The sequence below is a fragment of the Canis aureus genome, chromosome 12 (genome assembly GCF_053574225.1).
Source record: "Canis aureus isolate CA01 chromosome 12, VMU_Caureus_v.1.0, whole genome shotgun sequence".
Lineage (NCBI taxonomy): Eukaryota > Metazoa > Chordata > Mammalia > Carnivora > Canidae > Canis > Canis aureus.
In genome coordinates, this window is record NC_135622.1 from 9,277,358 (window position 1) to 9,290,829 (window position 13,472).

At 38.4% G+C, this 13,472-nt stretch overlaps 1 protein-coding gene across 4 annotated transcripts in view; it reads left to right on the top strand.

The window, feature by feature from the left end:
* The window catches only part of SPAG17 (sperm associated antigen 17), a 219,259-nt gene that overhangs the window by 33,320 nt on the left and 172,467 nt on the right, over window positions 1–13,472 (top strand). For all 4 annotated transcript variants that reach the window (XM_077842670.1, XM_077842669.1, XM_077842673.1 and 1 more), the window contains one exon: window positions 390–473. In XM_077842670.1, the coding sequence (XP_077698796.1) occupies window positions 390–473 (84 nt within the window). The remainder of the gene's footprint in view (window positions 1–389; window positions 474–13,472) is intronic.

Genomic DNA, 13,472 nt, shown 5'->3' on the forward strand with positions numbered 1-13,472 from the left:
ATTTCTGTGGCCATACCAGGTCCCATGCTAGGCTCTCTGAAGAATTATTTATTTAATAAAAGATTCAATAATAATAAAAGACTAAACTATTCACTGCTCTGAAGAAGTACATAACTACCAAGAAAAATTAAATCTACAGAGAAACCTAGCTGTCAGAGGTCAGAGAGGAATGATTACATTAAAAAAGTCCTGTCAGGTGGCACATACTTGTACAATTACTACCGGCTTACCAAAGTGACTATAAATATTTTGCCTAGTTAGTGACTACCCCTTCCTTGCTAGATTTCCCAACCTTTCAAGCCACCTAGGTACTTGAAAGTTATATATTTCTAAGTATTCTTTAAGTATGTCTTTCTTTTTCATTATAGATGAGTTTAATTTTCTTACAGATCAATGAATCAGATGGACTTTATGGAACTACATCTAGAAAGGCAAAGAAACCTCCAAGCAGTAGTGCTCCCTTATTTTATGAGGTAGGTGAACATCTTTATTGAAGAGATTTTTTATAATTCTTAGAAAATGAGAATTGAAGTAATAATCTTATAGTCACATTTAAAAATGTTTATTATTTTATTTTTTAAAGATTTTATTTATTTGAGAGAAAGAGCGAGAGAGAAAGAGAACATAAGCAGGGGAGTGGCAGAGGGAAAGAGAGAAGCAACTCCCCACTGAGCAGGGAACCCTGCATGAGGCTCGATCCCAGGACCCTGGGATCATGACCTGAGATGAAGGCAGATGCTTAACTGAAGCCACCCAGGTGACCCTAAAAATTTGTTTTAATTCATTCTTTGAAAGCAAATTCTTGATCTTCATTGGAGCTGCCTAATGGTAGGCATTTAAGAAAACTGCCTCCCTTCTTAAAAAAAAAATCCTCTCTGGGAATAAAATTGTCCTAGACTGTCTTACACCATCACTGTATCCAATTAAAGGCTATAAATCAGAATTTTTTTTTTATACAGAAGAGTCGGTTCATACTTTTTCATGGTAATCATTGAATGTGTGATGGTATTAAAGGGAGCTGTATGATTAGTGTATTACAAAGTGTTAGTTTCACCAAAGTAATAATGTAAAAATGCCCCAGAAAGTGTTTCCTGTACAAGACAGAGACACAGCTGTTAGAATTTTACATCAGTCCGTGAGATTTGGACACATTTTTCATCCTACTTTAACTAATATGAAAATAATGATAATTTTTGGGTTAATGGCCCATTCTGTTTCTCTTAGATGCTTAACACAAAAGTCCACCCTGACTGACCATTGGGCTTATGCAAAAACTTAGAACTCATGCTCAGTTCAAGGGGATTGCCTCTCATGCTGCCTTGTTAATATCTAACTTACAGCTCATGCGAAGCTATAAAAATCCAGTGATTAATTAGAATATCACTTAAAATTTGTCAGGCACTGTTTTATGGCTCTTCAGACTAAAAGCATAAAGATTTTTGGATCTTTCTAAGACAAACTTGTTTGCACTTTATTTCAGTGATCTAATAAAGTTTTTATGTGTCTCAGGTCTTGGATGATTTCCTAATGGGCTCTTAAGTATTGCCTGAGTACTATCTGAACAAGTTTCATTGGATTTATTTATGCTTGACAGTAGTGTGGATTTTACAGCATTAACTCTTGCTATGCTACTCACACTGTGACAAGAAAAACCTGATTCTGTGCTTTTGAAGTCAAATAACGTACCTTTTACCTTTTGTTATGATGTTCTCAATGTGTGTGCTGCAGTTGAAACATTATGTGATACCTTAAAATATTGGAAGTTTTCGTCTGAAGTAGCCATAGAAATCCCTGTCCTATTCTCAGGCCTGGGACCAATTAGCCCCCCAAAGGACTCTTTATTCTTCAAAGATGCTCAGTAAGAATCAGAGATGATAACAGGCCAGTTTTGATGTCTAATCTGGACAGACATTTTGACTTGGATGTGGGATAGCACAATGTTACAAATCCAGAGTTCAGTTAGAAAACCATTCCTCTCCAATATGTGCTGTGACTCTGGGTTGTGAATCCTTCACTCAGGGGAGGTCCATTTCACATCTGGCTCTACCACATTCTTCCAGTGGAGCATTTGGGCAATAAGCCTCCCACACCCACTCACATACCCTTTTCTGAATGGTTCCAGAAGAAAAAGGAAGGCAGGATGAGCACCAGGGAGATTGGACCTTGGGTATACCAGACATGCATCAACATCAATTGCTTCAGTAAAAACAGATATAGAACATAAAACAAATTCAGGCTTCTGATCAGCATCAGCCAAGGACCGAATTCACATCTGGAGAAGAGGCTGCATTTCCGATCTTAATCCCTTCACACTTAGGACCTGTTTGGGAATTCTATCACATGGTACCTCATCCCAAATGAATTGAAAAGCTACAGGCAGTGCCTACTGAGAACCCCAAGGTGCTTGCAGGTGACGACCATGAAAGAGGCCTAGAAGCCAAAGGCTTTGGGGACTTGTGAACTTTTAAGCCTCATGAGTCTATTTCTTGAAGTCTTGCAGTCTGTAGCAACTAGGACATTTGCCACAGTGAAACTCCTCAGAAGCCTCTTTAGGAAGTCTTATATTTTCTCTCTCAAAGAGAAAGATTTCTTACATTGAGGAAGAAAGAGTAATCTAAGAAAATTGCTTCTGTTATACGTGAAATTCATGAAATTCTGTATCCTCCACTTTGGAAGGAGAACTCAAGGTAGATATTGTGAAGGCCATACTCTTAACATTTCCTTCTGTTTGTAGGATACTCTCATTGACCTTAAAGTGGAGCCTAGTCGTTCTCACTTTAAACATAGTTCTGACCAGTTTGGCTTTCTGGTTTCTTTGCCTGCAGTCAATTAGAAGCAGCAAATTAAAGTGAAATGTCACCATAGCGCAGTTCATCCATGAGTAGTAAAATAGCGTCAGAACCACATTACATATTTCCAATAACGACTTGAAATGTCTGGGTTGGCAAAGACCACATTCCTAAGTGATTTGCTCAAGCTTTCACTTGGATGGCTTGGTGTTGTGTACACACAGCCTCATTTTGAAATTGTGTAATTTCCCCCTGAAACTTTAGAGTTCATCTAGCCATAGTATTGTATATATGAGAAAGTCTTTATTTATAAACCACAGTTCTTTGAAAATGTGCTTAGATTTGTGCTAATGTAATTCCACAGAGACATAGCTACAGCTCATTTGTTCATTCACCTTCTCTTTTTGGAAACCATGCTCTGCTCTAGCAGGAGCTACTCTAAGGACTCTTATGGGAATGGGAAGAGAATATTCTCCTTTGTGCATAGTCTCAGGGATGTTAGCTATTACTTTATTATATTAGTAGTAGTTGTAATATTTAATAACAAAGATGAAAATGATGATGAGCCCATGCACTGGCCCTACATATGAACATAATTTCCAGCTTGTAATCCTATTTAAGGATGTGGACTTACATGAAAAAGGGGATACAGATATTGTATTATATAGTGACCAGTTTTACCAGATAGTGATATTTTACCAAATACCAAACAATTAACAAGTACATTTTTGTTCAACACTAAAGTATTAAACACTATGTAGACAATGGGTAGGGAGGTTATGAATATTGCAAAGATTCTAACTTTAAGAAGCTTAAGAATTGGTTAGGAGGGAAAGGGGGAAAAATATATCCTAACACACAGTAAATGGTCAACAAATGTTTATTAAAGAAGTGAAGGGGCACCTGGATGACACAGTCAGTTAAGCATCTGCCTTCGGCTCAAGTCATGATACTGTGGTCCTGGGATCAAGCAGGACCTGAAGGCTCCCTGCTCAGTGAGGAGTCTGCTCCTCCCTTTGCCTCTCCCCTCTGCTCCTGCACTCTCTCTTTCACATAAATAAATAAAATCTTCACATAAATCTTTCACATAAAAATAAAATCTTAAAAAAAAAATCTTAAAATCTTAAAAAAGAAGTAATAACACAATGCATTAAAATCCATGAGAGATGAAATGTTATGGGCATTCAAAGGAAAATGAGATTACCAATAAAGTGGGGTGGTGAGTGGGATCTAGAGAAGCCTTGTGGAGAAGACAGCATTGGAAAGGGAAGGAAGGGTGGCTAACTTTGAAGTTTGAAATATATTATTCTAGGAGTGCCTTAGTGGCTCAGTTCATTGGGCATCCAAGCATCCAACTCTTGATTTCAGCTCAGGTCATGATCTCAGGATTGTGGGATTGGGCCCCATGTCAGGCTTTGTGCTGCTGATTTTCTGCCCCTCCCCAACATGTGCTCTCTCTCTCTCTCTCTCTCTGATAAATAAATAAATAAATTAATTAATTAATTAATTAATTCAATTAACCCATATCACAACTCTAAAAGAAAATATAAACATCCCCATTTTATATATAGGGAGAAGGAGGCATAGAGAGGGTAGGAGGTATAGTAATTAGAATATTGAAGAAGTTGGGTTTAGCCATAGAATACATAGCCTCAGGTTGTTCCTCTTCACCACAAACCCAGTACTTTTCCTCTGGGCTCTGAGCTCTCCATCTTTGGAAGGGTAGGTCTTGGCAATCTTGACATTCAAATGTTGGAGAGGGCATTCCAAGAAAAGGGAACAGCTCAGGCAAAGGGATAGGTGTGGGAGAAGAGTGAATATGTACTAAATTTGTAATTACATGGTATAAGATATTCTCAATAGAAAAGGTAAATTCTATACACACTTTAATTACAACTTTAAAATTCTGAAGGAGGATATCTACAAGAAAATATTTCAAGTACTCAACAAAATCCATGCTTTAAGATCCACTCCTGAACTTAAATTTATTTGTTAAATATACACAAGTATTTGGCTGCGTGTGTCTATTTGATGACCCACAGAAAGAATTTGACTTGTTCATTTGCAGGCTTATTCAGTCCTCTCCAAAACCAAAAAGGAAAATATTAAGGATCATTCAAAGTTGATTGAAATGTGCCCCATGAGAGAGTTCTACATGTTCCATACATGCACAGATTCTCCTACCTGTGATTAAATCTGATACTCAGTGTGTGTGCATTATTAAGAGATGTACAAAATTTGGACTTTGACTTTGTGACTTTGATAAATTAGAAAGAAAAAAACTACCAACTGGACAGGGTTTGTTTATTCAGCTTTTCTGAAATCAGGGTCAACAATCTTAAACGTTTTAGACTTCATTCTATGTTTGACTTTGCTTCATGATGGTGATCATCATTTCTTCCTACCCAGAAATGAACATCCATCCATACCTGAGCCGTAGTTTGCCTACCTGTGATTTATTCAGAAAAGATAAATTAGATCACCACAAAAAGCTTTTAAAGACACAAAAGCTTGCTGCAACAAAAAGCATCTATAAGAAACAAAAATTTATATACCCTAGTTGGTGACTCACTTAATTTAAAAATTAATCAATTCTGCACAGCAAACAACTTGGACAATCCAAAAGATTATGTGATACAGTTTAGTTTTATGAATACAAGTAATTATTAATTTTCCTTTGTACTCCTACTCATATCTTTTTAACTAATATATTTTAATTAAAATATTTCTATGGGTTTTTCCATTGGGAAATCATTCTGGGAGATCATTAAATATGGAAAGATTCTTCTGATGTTAGATTCTTCTGATGTTAGATTCTGATTCATTAGAAAGTAATGAATCAAACGCAATTTAAAAAGATATAGGTTGCAAATTTTTTATGTAAAGATCTAATTAGTTTCATCACGTTCTTAAGACATTTTGCTGGAACATTGGATTAGTATCCCCAGAAGTAATCATTTCATTTTGTTGGTTCCCATGCCTCTACATATAGATATGTTCTTCAGCTCCTTCCCAACATGTATTCATAACAACTCACAAGTAAGACCACAGACTTAATTATAATCTAATTACCTCCCTTGTCTACATTTCTAATATGAAATTCATTTCTCTAACTGTGCCTCAAATTAACAGTCTATTCAATGGAATTGTAAGCTCTTATTTGGGGCGGGGGAGGCTTGTCAAAATGAAAAATGGAAAACTCATGCTTCAGAGATAGAAACAAATAATATGTGAAAACATTTAAGAGGTTTGAAGTTATTAAAATGGCAGATCTGCTGGGACCTGAAAGCAGTATGTCATGGAAGAAACGAAGGAAAAGGGAGACAGGAAGTATTCTCTGGCCTTTTCAATCCTGCGTTTTAAAACCAAACAAAAAAATTCAGGAAGAATTGGAAGGTAGCCAACCTAATGCCGTTATTTCATAGAGCTTAGGGACACACCAGGAAATTACAGGCCAGTTAGTTTAACTTCACTTGTAGGGAGAGTATTAAAAACTGCTGCAGGAGATCAAGTAAAAGGATGCTTAGAAAAGCACAGCTTGATTAAGGCAAGCCTGGCCAACGTGGTTTTCGGAAAGGGAAGGTCATGTCTTAGGAACTTGTTGAAATTCTTTGAAGCTATTATGGCCAGTCCAGTCTTCAAAGAATACAGCGAAGCCCAGGGCCTGTGTATCTTTTCCGTTCCTCACCAGTCCTTGAGGGATGCTTGCAGAACACAGCCCACGTCAGGGCTCTGGTGTCCCGAGTTTCGAAACCACTATCAAAATAGCAGAAAATAACCTCTTATGGAACATTTTTAAAGCTGGAACCAATTAATACAACCTGATATTTATAAATGTAAAATAAAAACTTGGAACAAAATTTAGGAATATTGAGCTGTAACAAAGAAGTACTACATTGGGACTATAAAAACAATCTGGGAGTCATTGTGCCAAAATCTGGGCTTTGGAGGCATTTCTCACCCAAAGAAGGGAAAAGGAGGAGAAATCACAGTGCTAGAAATGGTTATAGGATAGAGAGTTATGAAGAGTTGCAACCAAATGAATTTTGTTGAGATGGGAAAAGGAGCAGTCAGATGTGTTAACAACCCCAAGCCTCTCTACAGCCCTCGAGAAGGCCAGAGCAGCCCGCCAGAGAAAGGTTCATCCAGGCTAGTCAGTGAGGGCGTGGAAGGTCAGGCCTCCGTTGCTTTAGGAATGGGTTCCTGGAGGGCAAATATGTTTGCCTCTCGGATTGAAAACCTGGGGTTCTATTTTCAAAGAAAAGCATAACTCAAGCAGAGGCATCGAAAAATATCCAAATCATGTCCCCACCCCCCAGCCCCTTCCCACCGTGGAGGACAGGCAGCTGGCAAAAGCCCATGCATTTCAAGAGGAGGCTAGTAGGCACTGGTGAAGAGTCGAATCAGAAGCTGAGGCCCCTGGGATTCCGCAGCAGGAAACCACACCGTACAAGTGCTGGTGATGGGGGCACTGGGAGGACTTTCGGTCCACAGGAGAACTACTGGACAAGAATGGAATCTGGTCGAGAATCCCAGGACAGATGTATCAGCGGAGGAGCAGCCACAAGAATGAAGCAAGGTTCAGCTCGTGAAGAGCAACCATCACAGTCTTGGCCCCGGGTGAATCCTGGAGCTCCTCCAACGCTCAATGCTACACGCCCACTATGACTGGAATCAGCAAGGCCATATCGTCCCATTCCCATATCCAACTAGGACTGTGAATAATCTGCCTTTATGGATGGTAATAATAATAGTAGCTATGATTTATTGACTATTTGGTTTATTGCAAGTCTTATGTGCTTGGTACTTCACATATATTAGCCAACCTAATCTCTGCCTGCCAGGAGATACTTACAAATGATGAAAGTGGAGCCTCAGAGAGGTTAAGTAACTCAAAGACTCAGAAGCCTCCATTCCTTCTGCTTGCATCACACAAAAATTGAGGGTAAATATTTGGGATCTGCAAGTAGTTGTTGTGGTTTAACATTTCTTGAATACCAGCTACTGCTTATAATTAGAATTAAGCCTAAAGCCTCTCAGTAGTTCTGTGATATCTTTATTGTTTTTCCTTCTACTCAAGCAAAGACAATGGTGTGTCTGCACACGAGGAAGGTGCCAAACAGTTTTAATCCTATTTTTGAGCCACCTTGATGAGTGGCTTCTGTCCAAATGTTTGGATCACCTGGAACTTTTAATTCATGCAGTTTAGATGTATATGGTTAAGGTGACTAATTCTTTGGGAGAGTAATGAGGGAAGGATGAACAATGATAGGGAAGTTAATACGTATGTGTTAGAGATGGAGGTGTGAAAAGAAAGAAACCTATCTAAAATTCTAAGCGAATTAGTGAGCATGAATTTCACCTCCAGAGTGCCTTCTGCTAGCTTGGTGAGACAGACACTTAATGGTTAGATGCACAGGTCCAAACCAGTCTGCCTGGGCTCCTGTTCTCATTCCACTACCTACTAGCCATCTGACCTCAGGCAAGTTCTATAGCTGCTGTACTTGTTTTCTCTCTGTAAAGTCAGCATTGATGGTGGTATCTGCCTCATGAAGCTGTAGCCATGATTGAATGAGATAATAAATAAAAAACACCTAGTATAATCCCTGTGATACAGTAAATGTTCATTAAAGTTTAGCTATTATCATTGATTATTATTTTTTAAATTTCTGTTTTCAGTCATAGTAAATGTTGGAGTTTTGTACTTTAGGAAGCATGAAAGAACTAGAAACATCTATAAGCAGGGTTTTTTAATTTTTTATTAAAGCAAAAAACATATAACATCACGTTTGCCACTTCCATGATTTCTAAGTGTACAGTTTAGTAGTGCTAAATATATTTATGTTGCTATACAACCAGTCTCCACAGCTTTTCAACTTACAGAACTGAAACTTTATATCCAGTAAACAACTGCCCAGTTCCCCTTGACCATAATTATTCTTATTCTTTTTTTTTTCTATGAATTGGACAACTCTAGATACCTCATAGTAATGGAATCATACAGAATTTGTCTTTTTGTGACTGGCTTGTTTCCCTTAATATAATGTCTTCAAAGTCCATGCATATTGTAGGACGTGTCAGAATTTCTTTCCTTTTCAAGCTGAATAATACTCCATGGTATGTATGTATGACATTTTATTTATCCATTCAACCACCGATGGACCTTCGGGTTGCTTCCATCTGTTGGCTTTTGTGAATAATGTTGTTATGAACATTGGTATGCAAATTATAAGCAGGCTTTTCACTAAGTGGAATACAACTAATGAAAGATAATTGTTAGGTGAGTAAGGGGGAAAAAAGCCAAACTCATGGTCAAAGGAAACTAATACGCATTCTTCTTCTTTGTTACATCACATAAGATATAAATATGACCAAACATTCTAGGTAATAAACAACAGTAGCCCCATTTCTCAAATAATAATTATAATAATAATATCTCACATTTAGATAAAAATAAGGATTTTGCAACTACTCCCTCATTATATCTTCACACTTTCATGTCAGCTGAGCCAGAACAGCTGGTAGTATCTCTGTAGTGTAAATGGGAAAATGGAAACCTAAGAACCTCAAATGAATTGTTCCCTGTCACTAGCCAGAGTTAAAATGAGTGTCAGCCCTTCTGACTCTTAGTCCAGGGTTCTACCCTACACCTAACAGAAAACAAACCTCACTCATTAAGAATTTCTTGATTGGGATCCCTGGGTGGCGCAGCGGTTTGGCGCCTGCCTTTGGCCCAGGGCGCGATCCTGGAGATCCGGGATCGAATCCCACGTCGGGCTCCCGGTGCATGGAGCCCGCTTCTCCCTCTGCCTGTGTCTCTGCCTCTCTCTCTCTCTCTCTCTGACTATCATAAATAAATAAATTTAAAAAAAAAAAAAAAAAAAAAAAAAAAAAAAAAGAATTTCTTGATTATTTTTGCATTTCCCACAAGATAATTTTAGACAGTGTATAGATACAAAATTTATATTTTGTTAAGCATATATTTTAATGTGCATTAAAAATAAAAATGAAATACTAACTTGCAATGTCCCCAGAGTCATGGCTGAGGATTGAGCTAAATTATTTTTTTAGGGGCACCTGGGTGGTTCAGTGGTTGAGTGTCTGCCTTTGGCTCGGGTCGTGATCATGGGGTCCCGGGATTGAGTCAACATCGGGCTCCCCTAGGGAGCCTGCTTCTCCTTCTGCCTATGTCTCTGCTTCTCTCTCTCTGTGTCTCTCATGAATAAATGAATAAAATCTTTTAAAAAATTATTTTTTAACTTGCTTTACATTAAGTTTAGAGAAAAATATTAGTTGCATAGTACAGGTGGTATAGCGCTTTGGCTAAGTCATCAAGGGATGCTCAATGACTAAGGTTTAGGCAATGTTTCATTTTCATGCATCCCACAAATGTTTGAGTGTCTGTTATGTACCAAATCTATGATTGAGTTTATCTTGGTGAATAAAACAGATATAATTCCCTGCCCTCGCAGAATTTACATCTGAATAAGGAAGGCAGGCATTATGCAAAGATCAAACGAGCAAACAAATGTATACATAATTATGAATTGGGATAATCACTTTAGATCAGAGAGGATACTTTAGAATGAGTGGAGATGAGCTGGATGACAAAAAGGAGCCAACTGAACAGAGTGGGGGAGAATATTCAGGCAGAGGGAACAGCAGGTACAAAGAACGTGAGGCAGGAAAGGAAAGATGTCGTCCTCTTAGTGGAACAAGAGGCCACCGAGCCAGGAACACAGCAAGGTGGAGAGGAGCACAGGCCAGACCTATAAGGTGGGTCCTCGTTAGGAAAGAGTTTGCGTTTTTACCTCATAGGAAATGGAAAGCTATAAAACCCTTTAAAGGGGGAAAGTGACACAATCGGAGTTCTTTTTAAAAATATTTTCCTGCTACTAAGTGAAGACAAAATCAGGCTGGGGCAGGAGGCAAACGTGAGAGTGAGGGGACCAGTTAGGAGGCCCTCAGAGAGTCCAGAGGAAGAAGAAGAGTGCAGACACACTGTGCCAATGTGAGGGGTGAGGGGTGATGGAGAAGTAGGCATCAGAAGAGATTCCAAAGTGGCTTGAGACACTGAGAAAAAAAAAAATCTTCTGACATAGAGAAAATTGGAGTTTAAATTTGGGGCAAGTTTGAAAGTACAGTTTGGGATGGGTTAACTTTGATATGTACGAGAGACATCTAAGAGGAGATATCAAAGAGGATACCAGGTATTTTAGTCTTTTTCTCTTTTTGTATCCTTACATGCCCACCCCAGTGCTGGTGCATAGTAAGCATGGAAGAGGTGCTTGCTGTCTAAAAGACCTCGCTTATTAATGCAGGGCCAGGGAGGGTCCCTAGTATAGGCAGCAAAAAGTAAAGCACGGCCCCCTTCAGCAACACTGGCTTGGTGGCACTTTGCAGGTACTAGCAGTTTCTGGGCCTTCCATCTTCCCTTGATGGGTTCCACATCCTACATAGTGGTTTCCTAACTGCGGCTGATAACCTCGTGGTTTGCAAAGACATTCGGTTGGCTGCAGCTGTGTCTGTATGTGTGTGATTTGTGATGTAAATTTTTGTTTGCTGTCAATATAGGTCCAAATAAAGTTTGAAAACCTTTTGATTGAGGATCCCCTCAATACATCCCTCTTTCTCCTGAATTTTCCTCTCTCTCAGTCTCTCACGTAACCCTGTGCTAATGGATATGAGATACTCATCCTAGCCATCTCCTTACTCAGCAGACATTGAGTTTCTGTTGTAAGCTGGATAATGGGCATGAGATCAAATTAAACACCATCTCTGACCTCACGAGCTTGTAATTATAGGTAATTTTGTAAACAATATATTTAATACCTTGCAGCAAGTCGAATGAAAGGGTTATATATTTAATCCTTGGTTTCTGTTGAGTCCGCTCTTCATTGAGCCCTGCAGCTGACCTTACTTATTGTTCACAACTTCCAGTCGACAGGGTAATGGTCCCCAGACAGGGTATGTTGGAAAGAGGAGAACAGGAGGGCAGGACACACCAAAACAGTCAAAGATGCAACAAACATACAGAAAGCCTGCTTCCTTAGAGGGAGAAAAAGTATTGCTGGAATTGAAGTATGGTAATAATTTTCATGCTTCGACATGTTTTTAACACGACTTCTATTTCTGAAATTCTAACTCTTTCCTCGATCTTTGGTTGCAGGGAAAGCAGAACTACCAAACTCAAGGTGCAAGAATTGACTATTAGAGAGAAATTCATTTATATTTATTGAAAAGCTACTGTGCGTATTAAATACTCAGTGAATATTAATTTGAATGAATGCATTTCAGATAGATATTTTTACATTAAAAATACATCCATTCTTCCATTTCACAAACATGATTAGCCAAAAACAACCCTCAAACTTTAAGTAGCAAGATAATGTAAGCTAGCTAAAATATGGCCTCTATATTGCTTTGAGAAATGTCTAAAATACATGTAATTACAAACTTAGTATTTTAAAACATTGGAAACCAACACTACAAAAAATCTTACTGAGAAAAAGTGAAATTGATCAATAAACCCCTTCCTTTAAAATTTCATATTTCATATTTCAACTTCATAGTTATTCGGATTATAATGTGCATAACTGTTGGAAATCTACAGAACTCTGGTGGTAAGCAAGGCCAACATAAAGCCCAATATAGTGCCCTGTATTACCCACAAACACTCTCAAACCAATAAGTTTATCACTATCCCAATTAGTCTTTATCAAGAATTTATGTGGAAAAGACAGACTCACTCTGACCTCACTCATTCATCAAGAAATTAATTAGATTATCCTATTTGTCAGAAGGAAGAGCTAATCATTTGAGCTCTGAAATGATTAGCTGAGTGTTATTCTGAAATCTTATAATATTATCCTTTTATTTATCTTTGGAGCTACAGAGAAGCAGAGCAGAGTCTAATAACGTGTGATATTGTCACAGGCCACCGCTGCTGGGTCCTACATCCTTTATGAGGAGCAAGTCTTATATTGCATTCTCAAAAACTCATTTTAGGAATATCATTGAGAAGAAGAAAAGGATAGATCCTATCTGGACTTAATGCAAAGGGCCAATATATTATTTTTTGTAACTAATAAAATTTCAAGGACTGACAGCAAATTTCTGATTTGCTTTTCCCCCAGTAAAATGTCTGCTTTGAATTATACAGAAAGAATTCTTCTTCCTGCCAACTTGTTTCAATTCCCTGTGCAAAACCATCCACAGAACATTGTCGGAGGTTTCCTATAGAAGTTCATTTCATACACACACACACAAGGACACACACACCACACACACAAACACACATTTCTCTCTCTCTCTCTCTCTCTCTCTCTTTAGCAAGCAAAGGAAAATGTATTGCATTGGTAGGGTCTGTGTATGGTGCTTTCCTTTTCTGAAAGCAGAGACAAGTATTAGTCATCAGATGAGGGAAAGAGTTTTTCGGTCTCACCCATGGCCAGCGTCCTGTTTTATGTATGCAGGCCCGCCCTGTGTGTAGGTGGAGTAGGCAATTGCCGTGTGATGTGATTTAAGAGGTGCTGGAAGTCCTGCCTGTCCAAAAATAGCCCCTACAGCCGCCTGTTGAGTTCAGGCACAGTGTCCATAAAACCCTGGTTTAAATGAAATGAAACTGCATTTTCAGAATGTTAACCCGTTATATCCATTACCCCATCTTCATGCCTTTATTTA